Consider the following 12,839-nt stretch of genomic DNA (forward strand, 5'->3'; position numbering starts at 1 on the left):
ACTATCAGCTTCTCTAACAGTGAAATTGTATAGCTTGCCCTTCTTGTGTAGTGCAATAATGATCAGTGGGAATTTGTGGCAGTAGCCGAAGGCATTGTAAAAAAATCTAGGTGAGAGATGCAAGCACCAAATAAAAAATGTTTTCTATTGCTTTTATGCAAGTGTAGTCAGTGGCAAGTTGGCACCCCCGTGTGTTAAGGAGGCAAATGAGGGTGCCAATGCTTGCTGTTGAGAATAGGGGAACTAGCCTAGATGCTTCGGGACTACACTGCATTTTATTATGTCCCTGAATCTCTAATTCCCTGCATTTTATTTGGCTGGGGTAATGCTGAAAGGGCTGACTCACTAAGAGCTACAGTTTTGCAGGAAACAGCATTGTCAGTCTTCTGGACACATGTCAAGTCAGCAGCCTTTGATATGATTGTGTAGGCTATATGCAACATAACCATAACGTTTCTGTATTCAGGTGCCTTCATATTGGTCCTATGTTGTTGTTTTTTTCTAACTTCTGAGAAAATTAAATTTGAGTTTTTGTAAGCCAAAATCATCAAAATGGACAGGTGGTCACCCCCTGCAGTGGTCTGACCACATCTCAGTTCCTCTGCTTTCTGGCTGATGTTTTGGTCACTTTTGAATGCTAGCGGTGCTTTCACTCTGGTGGTAGCATGAAACGGAGTCTACAACCCACGCAAGTGGCTCAGGTGGTGCAGCTCATCCAGAGCGAGGTGTGGAGAGAAGGTTTGCTGTGTCTGTCAGCTTAGTGTCCAAAGCATGGAGGCTCGCTACTTCCACCAACGGCACGTTGCACCTCAGACTGTTCAGGAGTTGGCGCATGCGTCAGTCCATGTCTGGGAGCAGATCCCTCAGGAGACCATCCTTCACCTCATCAGGAGCACACCCAGGCGTTGTAGTGAGGTTATACAGGTACGTGGTGGCCACCTCATTTTGACTTGTTTTAAGGACATTACATCAAAGTTGGATCCGCCTGTAGTGTGTGTTTCCACTTTAACTTTAAATCCAGACTTCCATGGGTTGATAAATATGATTTCCATTGATCATTTTTGTGTGATTTTGTAGTAAGAATATTCCATTCCTTCAGATCTACAGTGTGTTATTTTAGTATTCCCTTTGTTTTTTTAACAGTATATAACACTGTGCATAATTACTCATCTGGATTTTGATATGGATTTCCCTTTTAGAACTGATTTATTGAATACGTAAGAGACGCTCCGGTATATTGGCCACGGTAATATACAATAAGTTCCCTGGTGATGAGAGAAGGATTTTTTTTTTTTCTGTGGTTGAGACTGATTTTCTCACAATAACTGCTTTTTACTCCGCAGCCTTTGAGCTCGCATGTGTGCTGGTTGTGCGCGCACTCTCCATTGGCTCCGGATCTTGTAGGGGCGTTGCTTGTCCGTTATTGAGAGCTTTGGGTGCACCGGGGGTGCTCAAGGGATGGCCAGGGGAAAGCTTACTTGGCACTGATCCCTACTTCCAGTGACAGACTGTAGTTTACATTTGGCAGCAACATTATTTATTTATTTATTTACTATATATATATTTTTTTCTTTTTTACATTTGCGTCGGGAGGGGGGAGGGGGGGATGAATGTGTCATAAAAACGGAGGCTTTGCAGAGGCCAGTGGGTGCACGTTTTTAGCAATGCGATGAGGCCAATGCACTTTGCAAGAGTTGCGCTGCAGAGAGCCTCCGCGGATCCTGCGACCTGTTGCTGACAAGCCTGGGAATAGAAGGAGAAGGAGACGGAGAAGTCGGAGGGGTGCCGCGCCGCGCCGGTCGGCAGAGACGGAGGGTGGGCTGCTGCCTTGGACGGACTCTTCGCGGAGGAAATCATGCATCTTGCAATCTGGCTGGTTGGACTAACGTGTCATTTGTCAGCACTCGTCAGCGAGACTCTGCAGTACCGATTGCATCCGAAACAAGGTAGATACGCTTTTAATCGTCTCCCCCTCCTTTTTTTTTTTTTTTTTGAAGCCATGTGTGTCCGTTCGTACCGGGACGCTCGGACGCCGCTCGCTGCGCGCCTCTGATTCCGCACGTTTCGTTGCAGAGCGCTTCGTCAAGCGGCTGTCATCGTACGAGATCGTCACCCCGCTGCGAGTGAATGACTTCGGAGAAGCGTTCCCGCACACGCTGCACTACAGAAGGAGACGGAGGAGTTTAAAGGATGACCTGTCGGGCTTGCGGCTCCTCTACAGGATCGAGGCGTTCGGCGAGCGCTTCCATCTCAACCTGAGCGCAGACTCCAGCTTCATCGCTCCCTCTTACACGGTGACACACCTGGGCGCCGACGTGGGCAGCGACTCGCCCTTCCACGACCCCGGCGACCTGCGGCACTGCTTTTTCCGCGGGGACGTCAACGCAAAGAGCGAGCACCCCGCTGTGTTCAGCCTGTGCTCTGGTCTGGTGAGTCCCACTGGCTCCTCTTACACTTTTTTTTTTTTTTTTGGTTTGCTTTAATCAAGCGATGCTGATATGCTTTCTCCCATTTCAACGCATCTCATCCGTGCACGTCCTGCAGGACCCGCAGTTTGAGTGAAGCGTGTAAGAGTGTAACTAGAGCGAGTGTTGCTGGACTAATGACTCAGGGACCCGTGAACTCTTTTACCTGTGAGGTGAGGCAGGCCAATAACGAGACTGGGGTTGATCTGATTGGTTTATCCGCTTATTTAGACGTTATTGGGCTGTGACTTGTAAAAATGCTCGTACCCTTCAAATGATCCCACATTTCATCATGTTATGCCTAAGAACATATTGTAGGGGACACAGTGAGCACACAGAGGAATGCGCGTTGATCACAACCTTTTTGGCCCACCCGCAAAATGATGAGTGTGGAAGAAAATGAACAGCCTCCCTACTGTGAAACACAGCGGTGTGGCATCATGCTGTGGGGATGCTTTTCTTCAGCAGGGACAGGGAAGCTGGTCAGAGTTGATGGGCTGATGGAAGGTGCTAAATGCAGGAAAAAACTTGGAAAGAAACCTGTTAGAAGATTTAGAAGATTTGAGACTGGTGGAAGTTCACCTTCCAGCAGGAGCACGTAGGGCTGGACGATATATATATATATATATATATATATATATATATATATATATATATATATATATATATATATATAAAACATATTGATAAAATAGAAATCATTGATCGATAATTATCTACAAATTCAAAACATATATTTTAAGTGCAGCCCTTGCCATTTTATGCTACCTATTTTTAGATACAGAACACACAAACTCTGAATTCAAACTAAACCTTTTATTCAACCCACTTTTTACCAAAACTGCAAGATTTAAAAAAAAACAAAACAAAAAAAAAAAAACATGTGCTCTTTTTCAGGGGGGCGGAGCTTGGTTCCTGGGTATGTGTTTGTGATTGGTTGGGAGGATGTAACGACTGTAATATTTTTATTGACTCTATCATTGATGTACATCTATCAATCCATATATATTGTCATTTAATTATTGGCCATCTCCTAGGAGCACGTCATGAAACATACAACCAGAGGTACAATAGAATGGTTTCTGTGAATGAAGATTCTTGTCATATGGCCCAGTCAAAGTTCAGACCTTAATCTAATTGAGAATATGTGGTAAGACTTAAAAAAAATTGCTACTCCATTTAATTTGGCTGAGCTTGTGATATTTTTTAAAAGAAATAAGGCCAGAAAATATAGTCTCTTTTTGTTCAAAGTTTGTATAGACATACCCTAAAAGACAAAGAGAAGGGAGTGCAAAATATTGAATCAAGAGAGCTATATACAAAGGTATGCTCCACTTTTAAGGCTTAAATTTTTGAAAGTTTTGAAAACCATATGTGTGCTTGTTACAAGAAGAAATGTCAAACGTTGCAAGGGAATGAGTGAGCAAGATCATTCAGCTCTCCAGGTCTTTTTTAAGTTTTCCCCAAACCCCACTTGACACATTTTGACTTCTGTTCCCTCCTGACCAAGTAATGCTTTTTGTTTGCTAAGACACTTTACTCTGATCTATGAATCATTCAGACATGAAAAGACTCCTAAATTCAAATGATGAGCCAGTGTTTTGTCTACACATTCCAGAGAACTTAGGAGAGATTCAGTTTTAAATTGTATCTTTAGACACTTTCTTCCTGGTAGTCTGTCATAAAATGTTCCCATATTTTGCTGAATCTTTAAAATAAATACTAAAGAAAACGCAATTTGATAGAATCAAGTTTATTGCCAAGTAGGTTTGCAATTACGAGGAATTTGACTTGGTGTTGATGGTGCAGACAAAATAGATATATATATATATATATACACAATCTATAATAAGAAATGGAGCGGCGTTTTATTTCTAACAAGCATGAGTGCTTTTAGAAATATTTGAAATGGATAGCCAGATGGTGGTCATTGATAAACTTGGCATGGCACATCAAACCTAAAAATATAATAAAACATCTCAAGTTTTGTCCCTGTGTATGGGGCGTGGGGGACAGGCATTCAAAAGTGGTGCATATTTCGAAGGACTTACATCCCTCCATCCAGCCAGCCAGCCAGTCACTCCCCTGTGCTGAAGACATAGTACTAAATAAGTTTTGTATGATGATGTGCTGGCACAGAAACCGTAACTGATTGGTTCCTTGGACCGATTTCATTTTTTACCTTTGCAGTTTTACGTTAAGAGTGATTAAATATATTATATATAATATATTATATAAGGTGTTGCACTTTTAGCTTCAGCCGTATTGAGATAATATCATAGTTTTCATCTGCAGGATCTGCTGGTTGGCTATTAGGTAGCTGTTTGGCTCACCTAATATCTTAAAAGATAATTATTACCTTTTTTTTTTCATTTTTTCGTCCCCTGGTTTGGTCCTTACTCTTTTTTGGGGTACAGCAGGGGTCTTCCGTTTTGGTCCCCGAGGTCCGGTGTCCTGCAGCTTTTAGATGTGTCCCTGGTCCAACACACCTGAATCAAATAGTTCAATTAGCTCCTCAGCATACAGTCAAGCTCCCTGATTATTATGACCTGATCATTTGACTCAGGTGTATTGGACCAGGGACACATATAAAAGTTTTAGGACACCGGACCACGAGGACTTGAATTTAAGATCCCCGGGCTTGAGGTTAGGATTAGATCTAAAGTGTCAATTAGGTTCAGGGTGGGGTTAGGTGTATACTGGCTGTGGTTAGGTTTAGGGTCAGGGTTAGGCCATAGTGAGGGTTGAAAATCAATGGAAGTCAAGGCAAAATCTTTATTAAGTATTTATAACAAGGATGTGTGTTTGTACTTTTACTTGCGGCTAAGTGAGACATTTTTTTTTACTAGTAAAGTGAAGAGTATGATGTAAAGTGGGGACTTTTTTTTGGTCCTCACCTTTTTTTGGGGGGCTAGGGGTTAGGTTTAAGATTAAGGTGTCAATTAGGTTTAGGTTAGAGTTAGGCCAATGAAAGGGTCAAAAATGTCAAAGTATGGTCCTCACTTTGTATTTAAAACAAGGATGTGTGTGTGAGTGGGTGTGTGTTCTTGTACTTGCAGCTAAGCAAGAACATTTTTTGCTAATTTTACTGGTAAAGTGAGGAACCTTTTGTGGTCCTACTTTTTTCTGGGGCTAGGGGTTAGGTTTAGGACTTAGGTGTCAATTAGGCTTAGGGTTAGGCTAAGGTAAATACTGGTAAAGGTTAGGGATTATGAAAGAAATAAAATTGTGAATGACTGTATTCTTATGTGGGTATTTTCCTTCCAGAGCTAGTGGAGTTTAGTACTCATTTATTGTAATATTACCAAAACTCACCATAAATGACATAATCCAAAATCCTAAACAATCGAACAACCTCACGACACGATTGCTTAGGATGTCGTTTACCTTTTGGTCACACTTGGTTGACATCTGCTGGTTAAAGTTTTTTTTGGGTGGGGTGGGTGGGTAAATAAAATCAGTTTTATCTGCAGCAAAATAAATACTTTTGAATGAATAGCTGACACAGACTGATGGAATAAGTCTCCTGATGGTTCTCTGTGGTTATGACCACCAGTTTTAAAACGTTTGTTTTGGGACTTTTATACAGTACACATTAATGGTGAGTTTATAAATCCAGTATAGATCACGTGGGAATCCTGGTGCTCAACTGATTTAGTTTGCTGACTCCTGTGGGAGAGAATCTGATAACTGCTGAAGGGGATGACTTCATGGGTCACATGAGGTTACTGGACCAGGAGCAAGGGGGTTGACCTCAGTCGCACCAGCGTAGTCCTGCATGGGGGGTGGGTACAGAGTGACTGTAGACTTAGAGTCTCACTATCCCTCTTATTACATCTATTTCAGTGATGCAATTGTTATTTTTGGGCAGTTGCTGCAAGTACAGTTTGCAAGGAGACAAGTGCAGTTTTTGGCTCAAAAATTAAATCAAAAGTGAATTAAAATAAGATGTAAATTTCACATTTACATCTTAATCCTGCAACCAAAACCATCAGGTGTCATATAATTATCAGGTCAGAGCATTCAATTACCTCTTCGTACAGCACTGACACATCACTCACTTATCCAAACGTGTTTGCTTCCTTTCTGTGAAGATATCACTCACTGAGGATGACAGGACAATAGACGCAGCACCAAAGGCTGCAGGGTCATAAATGTGTCTGCATCTGATCACTGGGGCTTGCCGGCCTGGGCTTCATTTTGCCCAGATGAGGTCATTAAAGAACAATTAAGCCATAAAACAAAGGGGTCATTCTAGGAAAATGCAGTTTCCCCCCTTTTCGTCCAGAGTTACTCAAAGCTATCCCCAGGGGGTGATTGAAGAGGGGAAAGGGGATGGAGGGGGGGTTGGTTTAGGGAGCCTTTTGCTCCTTTCAAAGTGAGCTTGCTGTGGTGGACAGAAAAGAGGGGAAAGCTCTGCAGAGGAGACAACCACAGAAGGTTTGCGGGAACTGGAGGATTGCTCACACCGTGGGAAATGTTTGTTCCCTGCGGCGCTGGCTCTCTCAAATCACTCTCATAATAGAAGTGTGTGGTGGTTCATTCTGCCCTGAGGAATGGTTATACCTTCTAAATGATGTATATATACAGTTCCTGACTCTTTTATGGGTTCTTTTTACTTTAGAGGTCCACACTGCTTTTGGGTGACTCAGCACACACAAGGGGGATAAAAACAGACAAATTTACCATGACATTCTAATTTAGATGAGAGCCACTTAGTTGTAACGTCCAGTTCAGCCCTTTTTTTGTCCAAATGCCTTTATTTCTGAACCAACGCTGTGATATTCTGGCACTTTGCCTCCCTCTGATGATGCATTAGATGATTTGTCCATTCAAACCCCTGCTAGCAGTCGCAAGATTATATCTAATTCACCATAGATAACATTACACAAAACAGGTACCAGCTGTCTTTTATTTAATTATAAAGTGCTTAGATGGTCAAAAATGTTGTTTAACTTGAATGTTTTGTAATATGCAAGAGATTACAAAAAAATTTGCAGTGTCATGCAACTACACAATTTTCATGTAATTCTTATTCCTACAAACATTTAAAATTCATAGCAAATCCTTTTGAGTTTGAATTCCTTTGTGAGTACTGAATGTCATGTAAAGTAAATTGAAAATCTACCTACAGGAGGAAGAGGCTGTGCAAATCTAATTTTTTTAACTAGTTGTTTAGCATATTTACACTGCACAGATTGTCAATTTGTGCTTTCTACTGAGAAGTGGACGTTTGATGACACGTACCATAATATCAGGCCTCGTTGGTTGAAGGAAAGTCTGTTAGTTTTAGAGATGATCTGCTGAGGCATTTCCTAGTCAATACCAATCTTTGTTTTTCTTGGGATCTGACATACCAATTCAAATTTTGTCCCTTTTTATTTGTTTTTTTTTTTCTAAAGACTACAACACATAAAAGAGGATATAAATGTGCTTCCAGTTTCTTGACATAGCTAGGAGCTTTAAGGGAACAATAAGTAACAATGATACCTAGTGGTTAAAATTGGAACAACATACCCACTGGACATCTACTAACAAGAGCCTTCAATAATCTGGCACTGAACGAGTGGCTGTGGAGTTCTAAAGTAGACATGGAGCTGAATGCAGTGGAGCAGCGAAGGCACTCACAGGTGTGAGGTATGAGGCTGATTACAGTGGAGCGGGGGGGGCGTGGCAGGATGCAGACAGTAGGCAGGCACAAATCATGACACTGATGGACACATTTTACATTTGAAATGCAGCCTGAAAAGGATATTCTTTTAGTCAGGCAGCCATTGTGTAATCTGGAGGGGCGCACATTTCTTTCCTGTTTGGAGACATGCTACTGAATACCAATCTCAACGTGCAAGAGATCTGAACATGGCATTGTACAGGTATACAATGTATAATATAGTATTATATAAAATAAATAAAATTTAATTTAAAAAATCCTTATTTTTTCTCCTTATTTCAAAAAGTGAAACTCTTATATTTAATAAACTCGCACATTTTGAGTCTTTATTTCTTGTAATTCTGATAATAATGGCTCATGAAAAAACAAACATTTCAGTGTCTAAAAAAAATTTGAATATGGTGAAAATGATTTTTTAACACTTACCCGTGCAGGTTTGCGGGGGTGGGCTGGTAGCTATATCAAGTGGTGATTGGGTGAGAGGTGGTCTATACTCAGGACAAATCGGCAGTCGAACCAAAGCCTGTCAATACAAACCACAAGAGAACGTTCAGTTTATTTATTGGCCAGATGAGTCTGTGGCAGGACTAAATAATGTAAATACATGAGGCAAATGCTGTGTTCCAAGCTATTAGAAAACACAAAGAATTTAGTCATATACATTTTCTGTCTTTACTATTACAAGCAAAATGATCTAAGAAGTATACAAATGATGTTGAGAATTATTGGAAGTTGTGTATAGCTTTATGCCTAATGAAAAAGACTTGCTATCATTTATTAGTTTGTTTCTCTACCACACCCCATAATGCAACACAATGCTGGCTACGGGCTACAGGTGTCAACTGTAAGCTTGGATCAAGCTTACAGTTGACACCTGGTAGCTGCTGGATCAATGCTGGATCAGATTCCCACCATAAACTAACCGCTGCAGAGTTTTTTTTGTTTAACCAAACCGAGACCACGTCTCACTACAGTTGTGTGCTCTGCACTCTAGTTCAAGTGTTGCGTTCACATCTACACAAAATAATTACGTTAAGGGAGGAATTGTACCAGAGTTTGATTTAAACATGAAGTGGACTAAGGCTGGCGTCAGCACATCAAGAGCCATCATGCAGGGATAAATCCTTCGCATGGGCTACAAATGTTGTACACCTTGTGTCAAGCCCCTCCTTAAACAGAGGGAATGTTAAAAAGCATCTCCCCTGGTCCAAGGAGAAATAGAGCTTGACTGTTGCTCAGTGGGCCAAAGTTCTATTTTTAAATTAAAGTAAAGTTTGCATTTCATTTTGATATCTAGGTCACAGAGTCTGGAGGAAGAGTAGAGAGACACTGAATCCACGTTGCATGAAGTCCAGTGTGACATTCCCACAGATAGATATAGTTCAGGGTGCCATTCCATTTGCTGGTGTTGGTCCACTGTGACGCCTGCCAATCACCTGCCTGAAATGAACCCCATAGAGCAGTGGTTCCCAAACCTGGTCCTCGAGTACCCATGCCCTGCATGTTTTAGGTGTCCTTGCTGTCACACACCTGACTTAAATGAATGGATGATTACAAGGCTTCTTCAGCACTCGATGGCATGCAGAGGAGGTCATGCACTCATTTGAATCAGGTGAGCTGGAGCAGAGACACATTTAAAACATGCACACATTGGTACCACTCCGACCACAAACTGAGAATATTCAACCTGTTGGATTGCCTTGGACCATTATACTAGCATTTGTGGAGTTCCCCGAGGACACCGTCTGATGTGTAGCCAATCAGAAATTGAGGGGACGGAAACCTGTTAAAAAAAAACAACACAACAAATTACCTCCACATTATAGCGTAGCAAACATGGAGACCCTGTTTGCGCCCACTCCGCTCCTTTAACCAACGGCTTTTCTTTTTGTAAAGTTTTTTTTCTCTGTTAAAATTGGTCCACAGACTATCGCTATTGTTCCTCCTCGTTGGCCATGTTCATTTACTTTGAACCCTCGTTTGATCTTGAGAGGCTTCTCAGGTTTTGAAAATCAGCCGACAATTTTGAAACCATGCCGTGTGAACCAGGCATAACCAGAGCAGTGGCATTAAACCACACAGACCACCAAGATGATGAAAAAAGAAAATTATGTGTATTGCTGCTATGGTGGTTACGATAAGATGGTATCCTTGCCATGTAGTCAGTGTTGCCAATCCTGCTTCATATTCACTGATGATCAGGTCCTGTGGGTGAATAAGGAAATTGATCTACTGTAGCTTCCTATCATCTCCATGGACAATACAGAACTCCTAAATGCTGCCACCGTGATTATGAGCCAGCACTGAAGGTATAATCATGCTCAAGATAGTCTGACGCACCGTCATACATAATGGGGAACACACTGGGATCGTTGTGCATCCTTGAAGACCTTTTCATGCCTTTATATGTTCTCACTGATTTTTTATCTTGTGTTGGGGTTCTAGTCTGGTGTGAAGGAGGTCTTTTAAAAATAGTTTGTTGAATTAATTCAGAGTGGGTTCTTAAAAACTGACAAATTATGTGGTAACGGTACAGGAAAAAAAGGTCAAAGACAGTGTCCAGGCTTCGTGTTGTAAGGTCTTGATTGATTGAAGTATGTGCATTGCATTTTCACAAGCCCTGTAACACTGTACAAGAAGAGCGGTGAGAACAAATTCTGAACAAATCCTTCCACTCTTAGTGAACAAGTACCATTTGTACTTGTTTTTCCATATCCGATTTGTACGACTTTCCACTGTCAAATGTCCATCACCTGTGGGGACAGCTATGGTGTAACGCTCCCGTAAAGATAACATTCCAGTGTTCAATATCCGGCTTAAGTGAGCGCATGAAATTACCATGCAAACACCACTGTGCTTCATGGCTCAAAGAGCTAAGAGGCTTTGAGAGAAGGCTGAGCTGCCAAATCAATATTAGCATTCCTCTGTCAGCAGCTCTCTCCTTTTATGATGATGTCACTCCTCCCACTGTCAGCGTGCGAGGAGGGAAACACATTTTCAAAGTTGTGAATACACTGACTGATCGGCTTCAGCGCAGATGTGTGAACCTGTTCGCGAAACATCAGTGACTTGCTTGCTTATTGATGAATGCCTAAAAGGTGTAGAATGTGTGAAGTTTTTACTTCATGCTCATTGGTAAAAGTTCAAAAGCGACAGAAAGGGAACTGTGACTGACTTTTCTGAATCAGCACGTTCTTTCCATGTCTGACAAAATTAAAAGAGCTTCTTCAAGAGTTCTGCCCCAGGTAAGAGCAGCATAAATTTAGCGTCAGTGAAAGTTAATTGCAAGCTGAAGCCACGCAGCAGAATACAGGCTCACAAGCACATGCTTGGTGCCAAAGGCGTCAATGACGTCTCCTCTCTGTCCTCCAGGTTGGAACATTTACGACGCAGCACGCCGAGTACTTCTTGGAGCCTCTTTTGAATGCATCTGGGGAGGAATATGACGAAGAGCACAACAAACCGCATCTCGTTTATCGACACGAGAGGAGAAGGAACGCCTCACATCCCGACGAACCCTGCGCTGCCTCAGGTAACAGACAGCCTAACTCCTTTGGCCATGACCACAGTCTGTCTGAGTTTTCACCCTTAAACATTTACCTCCTCATTACCTGCGCACACTTCTCTGAATCCTTAGAATTTAAATTCTTGTTAGTCAGGTTTTATTTTTTTTTCCCTCCAAGATTTCAACTTTGATTAAGGGGTGTTGATGAAAGCCTCTCAACAAAATTAAGTAAAACTGGCTCCAAGCGCTGTTTACTGGTTTTTTTTTTTTTTTGCTTTTCCTCTGCTGAAACACTCTTTGCCAAGTTCTCTGGCAGGAGCCCAGACAAGGTTAGGAATAATTACATTTTAGTATGGAGTTGCATTTAAAAGAACTGGGAAAAAGGTTTTCCGCTTCAGAGCCTACTAGTAGGTCCCCCTGTTTCTATTAGAGTATTTATGGTTGAGAGTTCTGGGTGGTAGAAAAAGCAGCGTGACTGAGCAGAGTTCACCTCAACGGAAGACCCTCCCTGAAGTTGTCCTCAAAGGCAGCTTCGAGGGCGACTTTTTGTTGAGTCCTGTAATAAATCTTTTCTGGGCCGAGCACTTGAGTCGCTTGTTGTCTGAAGCCAGCCTTTGTGGTCTGACGGTGGCTATTGTATGTAGACTGACCTGAAGAGCGAGGCCAGTGGTGCCTTATGATGCTTTGCCCTTTCACTCTTTGGCCCTGTGTGTGGTAAACAGAGGCTAGGGCAGAGGCGCGCACTGCACCCCCCCACACTCTGTGACATGTTTAAATATACTCTCTCAAGAACTCAGGGTGCGGTCTGTGTGAATAACGTCAGGTGTCTGATTATACATTTATCAGTTTTGCCATTTAGAATATAATCCTGCCCGCTGTGTTCTGTATGCCACGCTCTGTCAGCGGCAGGCTTTTGTAGGTTGCTTACGAGTTTGGCCGGGGGGAGGCCTTCCTTGCCCATTTGGGACCAGCTCCATACTTTAACTCCAAGCAAGCGCAGCTGCACCATTACTTGCTTGCACATGGAAGCATTCTGAATCTCGACAGAACGTACTTTTCCAAAGCCTTTCCTATATTAAGAGGAAAAAAACAACAACAGGAACATGTGTAAAAAAAGTATTGGGATCAAAAACCTAATACTTTGTTTTGACACCATTCTGAGTAACATCTGATATAAAACTGAGTCAGTTTAAATAAA

General features: G+C 42.0%; 1 protein-coding gene across 2 annotated transcripts in view; it reads left to right on the plus strand.

Annotated features, from left to right (window-relative positions):
• Positions 1-1,403: 1,403 nt before the first annotated feature.
• The window catches only part of LOC105920985 (A disintegrin and metalloproteinase with thrombospondin motifs 20), a 129,246-nt gene continuing 117,810 nt past the window's right edge, over positions 1,404-12,839 (plus strand). The window contains exons 1-3 of one of the 2 annotated variants that reach the window (XM_036147324.1): positions 1,404-1,946; positions 2,074-2,429; positions 11,509-11,668. In XM_036147324.1, the coding sequence (XP_036003217.1) occupies positions 1,856-1,946; positions 2,074-2,429; positions 11,509-11,668 (607 nt within the window). In that variant the 5' untranslated portion in view covers positions 1,404-1,855. The remainder of the gene's footprint in view (positions 1,947-2,073; positions 2,430-11,508; positions 11,669-12,839) is intronic. The other variant, XM_036147323.1, reaches the window with a different exon arrangement.

This window comes from Fundulus heteroclitus, chromosome 2 (assembly GCF_011125445.2).
Source record: "Fundulus heteroclitus isolate FHET01 chromosome 2, MU-UCD_Fhet_4.1, whole genome shotgun sequence".
Lineage (NCBI taxonomy): Eukaryota > Metazoa > Chordata > Actinopteri > Cyprinodontiformes > Fundulidae > Fundulus > Fundulus heteroclitus.